At 39.6% G+C, this 9,333-nt stretch overlaps 2 protein-coding genes across 2 annotated transcripts in view; one reads left to right on the top strand and one right to left on the bottom strand.

The window, feature by feature from the left end:
* The window catches only part of Slc4a7 (solute carrier family 4 member 7), a 95,618-nt gene extending 86,291 nt beyond the window's left edge, over window positions 1–9,327 (bottom strand). The window contains exon 1 of the mRNA XM_048794820.1: window positions 9,307–9,327. The gene's annotated coding sequence lies outside the window, so the exon portion shown is untranslated. The remainder of the gene's footprint in view (window positions 1–9,306) is intronic.
* The window catches only part of LOC125613707 (DDB1- and CUL4-associated factor 10-like), a 2,462-nt gene continuing 1,591 nt past the window's right edge, over window positions 8,463–9,333 (top strand). The window contains exon 1 of the mRNA XM_048794825.1: window positions 8,463–9,322. Coding sequence (XP_048650782.1) covers window positions 9,053–9,322 — 270 coding nt within the window. The 5' untranslated portion in view covers window positions 8,463–9,052. The remainder of the gene's footprint in view (window positions 9,323–9,333) is intronic.

The following is a 9,333-nucleotide window of genomic DNA, read 5'->3' as shown; positions in this document are numbered from 1 at the left end:
AAAAAAAAAAAGTTAAACACTCTTACACTGGGGACTAGGGATACAGCTCACAGGTAGAATGCTTGCATAACATGCTTGAGGCTCTGGGTTCAACCCTCAGCACAGCACCAAAAAAATAAATAAAAGAAAAGTTAGTTGGAATCGATCCAAATTGCAAATTCACTATTTACTCAATACTCCCAGCTCAATGGAATGAAGGCAATGAAGATTTTCTTCTACAAGCAGTTCTATCAAGTAAAGTAAGATATTTTTCTCAATGATTAAAATTAAAATTAAACCTTTAACTTATTTTTAGTTGATTAAACAATTAATGAGTCTATGATACCATCCTAACATTCATTCACTGAACAAGTATTATTTTTTCCTGAGAATTAAGCAATGACCCAAAAAAGTTTTATCACCAGTCCTGAGGGAATCTGGAGGCAAGACAGGAAATTTTCACTCAGCTATTAAATGTAATATTAGCAACTTAATTCACAAAACTTACAGTAATAAACACTTTTAAATATAAAGAGAAACACCTATAGTAAGCTTCGAATTAACTGAGGCAAACAGAGCTTTCTAGTATCATACTAGTAAAATTATCTAATATGGTTAAATATTTGATACTGACAAATAAGGATCTTAGATTAGTCTACACTAAGGAGAAATGGAAGGCCAGGGGAACAACAGTGGTTTGGCACTGACCGTAAGGTTCAAGGCCTGGAAATTTTCAGAAAATGCCTCTGTTGGTGCATTCACATTTGTAACATAGGGATGATAACTGTCTGAGATACCTAATAAAATGCATGGCTCAGAGCTGGCTTTCTCTAAAAAGTTAGTTACCTGTTCTCCACTGTTTTACACTGCAGCAAAGAACAAAACCATAAATCCTAGATTAAGTTCTGCATCAATATGAGAAATATGACATTCCTCCCGCCCAGTATGGAATAAGAAAAGGAGTGTGGTAGGGTTAACTATTTCATCAAAGAAGCTGTAAATGCAGGACACAGTGAACCACAATCATAATCCCAACTATTCAGGAGTCTGAGGCAGGAGAATCAGTAGTTCCAGACCAATCTGGGTAATATAGCAAGACCCGATCTCAAAAAAAAAAAAAGTTTCCCCAAGAGGCTGTAATTTGAATTTAACTGAGGTTTATATTCAAACTTAAACACAAAAATATTTTCAAGAAGTGGGGGGAAATCATCTAATATTTCCCCCAAATATTGGCTTCTAAAAATTGGCTAAATAGAAACTATGTCTAGGGCTTATTTCTAACATCTTTGAAGTGATGGACATTACACATGGTACCTACATAACATCATAAAGAATGTATGATTTCAATGATGTCTTCCCACAGTACTACTCAGGGCTACAACCATTCCCATGAACTCAACTCCAGGGGTACCCTTGGAGCAAAAACAGGACAACCACGTGAATGGTGCCCCGTAAAAATGGGCCATAGTAATTTCAGCCAATGTAATAATATGGGTACATTCATGATCAAAAAGAAGTACAAAGACCACAAAGGAAAACTCTAGGTTGAAAAAAGTCTGAGAATAACCAAGCAGCTATTTCCTTATACTGAGGGACCACATTTGTAACAACACCACCCCAGTTTCTTCCCACATCCTGCCTTCCCTTTATATGTCACTAATCTAAACAAACCCCTGGATAGGAAAGTATTGAAAGTGAGGAGGATCAGGACATCAGTAACATACAAACTCAACATTTCCAAGGGACTCATGCATTCACTATATAATTTAGTGAGACAAATAGCATGTGATTTTACTAACGGGTATGTATTAACGACCTTAGTATTTATGGGATAACTTGGATAACATGAAAAATTAGGTAGATAATAAACATTAGAACATACTAACAGTCATCCATATATCTTTTTGTGGAGTAGTTGGTATGCCAACCCACAGCATAAAACAATGTAAGAAATTATCCTATTTTACTTAATAGCTAACATTTTCATGGCTCAAAACTGAAAATAGTGTACAATAAAGCTTTGCTCCCACTCTTGTCTCAATCCCTACTCTCATGAACCCTTTATGGCAACATTTTAGTTTCCTATTATCTCCCTAGTGTATTGACACAAATACTAAAAAATACAAATACATACTTATGTTCCCATTAGAGAAAAGAAGTGTATAATACAAACTCACATCTTGCTTTTTGTTGTTGTTGTTATCAGTTCAGCATCCTCCATAACAGTACATCCTCATTCTTCACAAGCTATAGTATCACACAATGTGAATAGACCATACTCATTCAACCAGTGCTCTATCAGGTTGCTCCCAAAGCACCTTAAGTGATAAATTTTTCAAATCTATACTGTAACAAAATGAGTTCTAATTATAGAGAAAAAACTGAATCTTCAAATAGATTTAGTCAGTAACACAGGAGTTGCTTTCTTAGACCCCTAACAATACAACATATTAATGACCTACTGTTTTACATATTTTCTAAGAACCACCCAGAAATACTAACTCACACGGTTGCATTCTCTTTTCAAAGTTAATCAATATGGGGGTAGAGAGAGAAAATGGGAGGGGAGGGGAGGGGAGGGGATGGGGGATAGTAGAGGATAGGAGAGGTAGCAGAATACAACAGTCACTAGTATGGCACTATGTAAAAACGTGGATGTGTAACCGATGTGATTCTGCAATCTGTATACGGGGTAAAAATGGGAGTTCATAACCCACTTGAATCAAATGTATGAATATGATATGTCAAAAACTATGTAATGTTTTGAACAACCAATAATAAAAAAAAGAAAAAAAAGTTAATCAATATGTTATGTTCATTATAGGACTTCTCGGAGCCTTTAATATACTATTATGCATTGTGACATACTCCACATTTATTTGGCTACAAAACAGATTTTTAGCAGAATCACCTATAGCTCTAGTTAGTATTCTGTGAAACAAACTAATGAAATGTGAGGTCAATGAATCACTAGTGACAACTATTTCAGTAAAATATAAAACTATGAACTTTTAAAAAAGACATGAAGCCAAACTGAGTTAGTCTTTAGAATACATTCTTTAAGTCGGGTGGTGGCATACCTATAAGCCCAGCAACTCAAGGGGCTGAGGCAGGAGAATCACAAGTTGAAGGCAATTCTCAGCAATTCAGCATGACCCTAAGCAACTTAATGAGACCATGTCTCAAATTAAAAAATATAAAGTAGCTGGGTGCAGTGGCACATGCCTGTAATCCCAGCAGCTTGGGACGCTGAGGCAGGAGTATTGCAAGTTCAAAGCCACCCTCAGAAACTCAGTAGGCCCTCAGCAACTTAGCAAGACCCTGTCTCTAACTAATATATAAAAAGGGGTGGGGATGTGGTTAAGTGCCCCTGGGATAAAATCCACAGTACAAAAAAAGAAAATTACATTCTGTAGCTGGGTTTTTGGATTATAAACCTCTTCAAAACTGAATGTAAAGCTATTTGGCCCTCTTGCAGAAAGAATGCACACAAACAGAAAATTTTTCAGTTTCTGGGGACTCATGGACCCTTGAGGCCCATCCACAGAATTCAAGGTCATCTATTTTTTAAAAGGAATTTTTAACTAGATAGTGCCATATTATCTATAGCACCATTAATACTCCAAATACAAGGATACAACCCAGAGGACTTCTCATGCAAAGTTAATGAAAAAACAGAATTCATTATAAGATTTACTGTGGTACAAAGCAAAGCATACTCACAAGGATCATATTTAACAATCATCAAGCAAAAAAAAAAAATCTGTAAGAACTGTTACAAGGGATTGTAGTCTAATTTTTACGATACACCTCATATTTCAAATAAATTAAGATTTTTACAGGCTGAAGAAAATTGACTTTTAATTCATTGTAGACAATATGAAAATAAGGATTTTTTTTTTCTTTTTTTGACTCAGGACCTCACCATGTTGCACAGGCTGGCCCTGAATGCCTGAGCTCAAGCAGTCCTCCTGCCTCAGCTTGCCTAGTAGCTGGGCACCATTCTCACCACCATGCCCAACTTCAAAAAATTTTTTTAGAGCGCAATGTATTTCATATTCAACAACAGCAGCTACTAAAAAATAATCTTGTGCACACCTGTGATCCCAGCGACTTGGGAGGCTAAGACAGGAGGACTGCAAGTTCAAGGCCAACCTCAGCAACTTAGGGAGACCCTGTCTCAAAATAAAAAGGATTGGGGTATGTAGCTCAGTGGGGAAGGGCTCCTGGGTTAGAGCCTCAGTAACCACCTACCCCCTAAAAAATACTGCTACAAATTTTAATGTGGCAGCCCTGCATGTTGGTGTACTACTTAATCCTGTTACTAGGGAGGATACGGCAGGAGGTCACAAGTTCAAGGCTAGCCTTAGCAATTTAGCAAGATCCTGTCTCAAAATAAAACAAAAAGGGCTGGAGATGTAACTCAATGCTTGCCTAGCATGTGCAAGGATCTCAGTTCAATCCCCAGCACTGTAAAATAAAATTAAAAATTTTCAATCCCCAGCACAGAACAACAAAATTGAATTGAAGGTGGCAATATGAATGCCCAGACGCAATAAGGAAAAAAAAAAAAAAAAACTGGGAGTTTTAAATGTAAATCAAAGAAATCCCAGGCATGATTACAACTCACATCTGGTCTTGACAATAGTAAAAGAGGAAGGCCAGTGAGAGCTGAAACTCAACCCAGGCTCCTCTCATCAAGCTTCATGCTACCTTGCACTGCCTAAAGAAGGCATCCATAGAATTCATACTCTCCAATTCACCTCTCCTTTTCTGCACTTCCTGACACAACTTTCTCCCTCCACCTAACCAAGCTCCACCCACTCATAGCAAATAGGGTGGGTTGAGACAGGGTCTCACTGATTTTACAATGTTCTCAAATTGTAAAAACTCAAGCAGGAGGATCTCAAGTTGTAGGCCAGACTGGGCAATTCAGTGAGACCCTGTCTCAAAATTAAATTTAAAATATGCATGATAGAATACAAATCTTGCCGGACATGGTAACACACGCCTGTAATCCCAGCAATTTGGGAGTTTGAGGCAGGAGGATTACAAGTTCAAGTCCAGCCGCAGCAATTTAGCCAAACTCTGTCACAAAATAAAAGGTTAACAACAACAACAACAAAAAAGGCTGGGTATGTGGCTCAGTGGTAGAGCACCTATGGGTTCAATCCCCAATACAAAAAAAAAAAACACACACAAATCTGTATCATAACCACATCATTTTCCTACTCTCAAGTACTGAAGGAAGTACTTGGCCACTCTCATAGCAGTCATTTGAAGATATGTAGTCCATGGAAGAAAAGAATCATTAATTCAGTCAACATGGCTCTATCCTCATCAGCTAGCCCTCTGCCTTCCAGAAGAATGTTAAAGGCAACACTACTAGACCTGTAACACCTGTAACACAATGTCAACCATAGGCTCCTTGGTGGTTTACCACATGCATAATTACAAGTAATCCTCAATGTTCTCAAATTGTAAAAACTCAACAAAATGTGCAAAAAAAAAAAGGAGGCAAATCTCCATGTAAACTAGAACGGTGGAATGACTTTATTATCATACATGCTCATCACAAAACTGAAAATAGTGCATGAACAAAAAAAAATAGGAACTGCTGAAGCAACCATAATCACCAAGAGGAAACTACAATATAAGTCAAAATGATGCTTGGTATGGTGGTGCATGCCTGTAACTCCAGTGGCTTGGGAGGCTGAGGCAGCTGGATCACAAGTTCAAAGCCAGCCTCAGCAACTCAGGGAGGCCCTAAGCAACTTAGCTAGCCTCTGGCTCAAAATAAAATGTATAAAGGACTGGGGATGTGGCTCAGTGGTTAAGCATCTCTGGGTTCAATCCCCAATACCAAAAAAAAAAAACACACACAAATCTGTATCATAACCACATCATTTTCCTANAAAAAAAAAAAAAAAAAAATCACAATCAAAATGACATTGATCCATGACTAACCTGTAACATTCCCCTCATGAAACACCTGAATGCTCCTTTATAAAAATGACCCATTTTGTCAGCTGCAGATCTGATCTACTTTAAGATATTTGTGGTAAGACACAATAAGAAAGGGGAGGGAAAGAGGAAGAAAAACAACCCTTTACCGGATGTTGACAAGTATAACTACCAAGGTTTTAGAATATATTGGTTAGCACACCACATACCACTAAAATAATATACCAGTTTCCTCCAGTGCCAGGTTATTTTGGCTTTCAATTTTAACCTACTCAACTAACAGGAGTTTAGTGTAACAAAACTAAAATACACCCTAAGCTCTCTTGAAAGAAAACCTGTCTAACTCCCAGTTCCAATTACCTGACAAAACAATTCTTCAATCCAACTTAACTGTTCTGCAGTTTCATTTGGAGAGATGACAGATTTGTTGTCTCTCCCTTTCCTACAACTCCATGAACTGTGGCCCAAAGATACCAAGAATAATGCAAAAAGGTAATAACTATAATGGTAATGCCTGGGGTGCCATGTCTCTAGAGCTATCAACCAGTATCCCAAAGAAAATGCTTACTTGCAGGTACACATAAACCTTTCATTTTAGCCATCACCAATAAATCCAAACTGAGTTAATATCTTTCATCTATTCTAACGACTTTAAGTATTTCTAATAAACTCAAGAAATGTTTTAACTGGTACTTATAAATGACATGTAAATGCTATCACTGTTCACTCCAAATGCCAAAATAAATTCATTGAAGGCAGGACCTTTCCTATCTTGTTTATTTCCCTAGCATCTGGCACCCATGAGATACTTAATATCCACAAAATGAAAGAAATAACAACAAATTCCATGGTACAGTCCCAAAATTTCAGTGGTAACAGAATGACATTAAATCATGTACACCTTAAAATATTATTTGCTAAAACTTAGCAATCTTTTAAATAGTTATCTATTATAACAGAATTTAACCTGTACTAGAAAATAAGACTGACATCAATTGTGACAGCTACAATGATGAGTTTTCTACCAAAGCAAACAAAACTTGCATGTTTGTAAGATAAATGCCTTTCTTCCCCATTGCCATGAGTGAAACCAAAGAATGCAGAAGAAACCTTAGAGCCTAAATTATGGAACAGATGGGCTCCACTTTGAGTAATATAAACTGCCATCAATTTATTCAAATTATTTGCATAATTACAAAGATATGACATGACTTTTTATTAATATAAATTTATTCCTATTTTTTAGCTATGCTAAGCAGTCTATGAGTTAAGTTATGACTGACAAATATCATAATCTCACTAATGACTTTCATTTACCAGGAAAAAATGAGTAAGGAAAGATTAAAGTTGTGGTTTTGCTTTGTTTGTTTGTTGGTACTGGGGATAGAAACCAGGAGCACTTTACCATTGAGCTACTTAACCAGTCCTTTTTTATAAGGAGCCAGGATCTTGCTAAGTTGCCAAGGATGTCCTTGAACTTGGGATCCTCCTGCTTCAGCCTTTCTAGTTGCTTAGATTATTGATTGTGTGCCAGCATACCAATATTCCTCTCCAGTTTTCAAATCATACTATTTCTTGTTCCTCTGTTCCATTTTTAGGCTGATAGCTTGCTATATTTGAGTTCCATTATTGATTTGTATAGATCACTATAGCCAAGTCTTACTTTCCACAAGATTTAAGAGGTACATCTTCCAACTCTCCTCCCTGCCACAACATCAACAGCTATTGAGAATTCATTTGCCATTTGCTGCATACACAAACCACACATACACACACACACACACATACACACACACACCTCCCTTGAATATAACTTCTATGAGAGAAGAAGAAGCTGGTTCTGTTTTGTTGGACACTACAGAATAGGTCCTAAATAACTGCTTTACATTGAATGAATGAATGATTTGGAGGGCAACGGTCTTACATGCTGCTTCTGCTAAGCAGGTAATATGTGAGAACACATCAATTTCTGTCCAGTGTTATAAAAACTCAGATGCAAATAATAAGGCTAAGAACATGCAATACTGTATTTGATACACACCTTTAGAAAAGGTGCTATACAACAGTTTATTCAAAGACTACAGAAAGAATTACAGCAAATTCCATAGGAGCTCCCACTTTTCCATTACTATCAACGGGAAGGATCTTCCCAACAACCACTGCTATATGACTTCCCTGTCTGGAAACAGTTTTCCGCTACATTTAGAAATATGAACATTCTGAAATAACGAATGACTCCTTCCCCAGGCCTTGACAATAATCTTAAAATTAAAGGAGGGAGGAGACAGGTTTAAGGAAAACTCAAATAAAAACACGTGAAAAGCGATTTTCCTGTTAGTTGTGAAAGACTGGAAAATTTTTCGTGCAACTTTCTCTCCTTGGCTGGTCAAAGTAATTGGAAGCAGGAAAATTTCTAACATGTCCCTTGAGTCACTAACTAGGAAGAGAAGAGAATCACAACTGTGGGGGCACATGTGCTCCACTTAAAAGCAGGAAGTGAGTCTCTTTCTTGAGGATGGGCCACTCGTCCATCATCCCAATGAGAGATATAACCTTTTGGAAATTCGCCCCCACTCCCCCCTAACCCTAAATTCAAAGCCAGCCTCACTGGGACACGCGATTTTCCCAGGCTCATGAAGCGGAGCAGCACAAGGGGCTCTGAACACTGTCACCCTTCTCTTTCTACTTGGCCTGCGACAGGAGGATACTCCTCCAATTCTTGCCAGAAAAGGAGGAGGCAGACCTGGCAGTCAACAGGGAAAAGAAGCCTTGGCCGCGAAGGAAGACGACTTGTCCACGCGGCCAGAGAACTCACCGAACAAAGCACACCATGGACCGGGTGGGGAAGCTCAGAAAAAGGAGGAAAGATTCACACCAGTTCTTCCCACTGCCTGGGACAAGAGACAGGTGAAGTCGGGGTCCTCCTCAGGAAAAGATGGGTTTTCCAGGGGCTAATCTGAACTCCAGCGCCAAAGCAACCTGAACCGCGACCCCGAATAGAGAGAACACCGGAAAATAGGGGAGATGAGCGTGCGGAGAGAAAGGATGGAGTGGTCGCGGTCACTGCGGGCCCCGCGGGTGGCTGGGTCTCGCTGGAACCGGGCGTAGGATGCCCTTAGCGAGGATGCCGGTGGCGCGCAGCCCGCCGCCCCGACTGGGCCTCCCAGGCGCCGCCGCCCGCCCCCTCGCACCCGCGCCCCGGGCGGCAACACAAAGGGGATGGCGAGGCGCGCCAGCCGCCGGGAGTCGGAGGGGCCCGGGACCAAGTGGCCGTACCGCGACGCTTGCCGCACCCCCGCCTTTGTCTGCCTCGCTCAGCACCCTGCCCCCGCCGGGGAGCCCCGCCGCCCGCGGCGCCCTCACCCTGCTTGTTACCCGGGTGAGTAGCGG

This window comes from Marmota marmota, unplaced genomic scaffold (assembly GCF_001458135.2).
Source record: "Marmota marmota marmota unplaced genomic scaffold, marMar, whole genome shotgun sequence".
NCBI lineage: Eukaryota > Metazoa > Chordata > Mammalia > Rodentia > Sciuridae > Marmota > Marmota marmota.
Note: the sequence above shows the minus strand (reverse complement) of the source record. Positions and strands in the feature narration are given on the sequence as shown.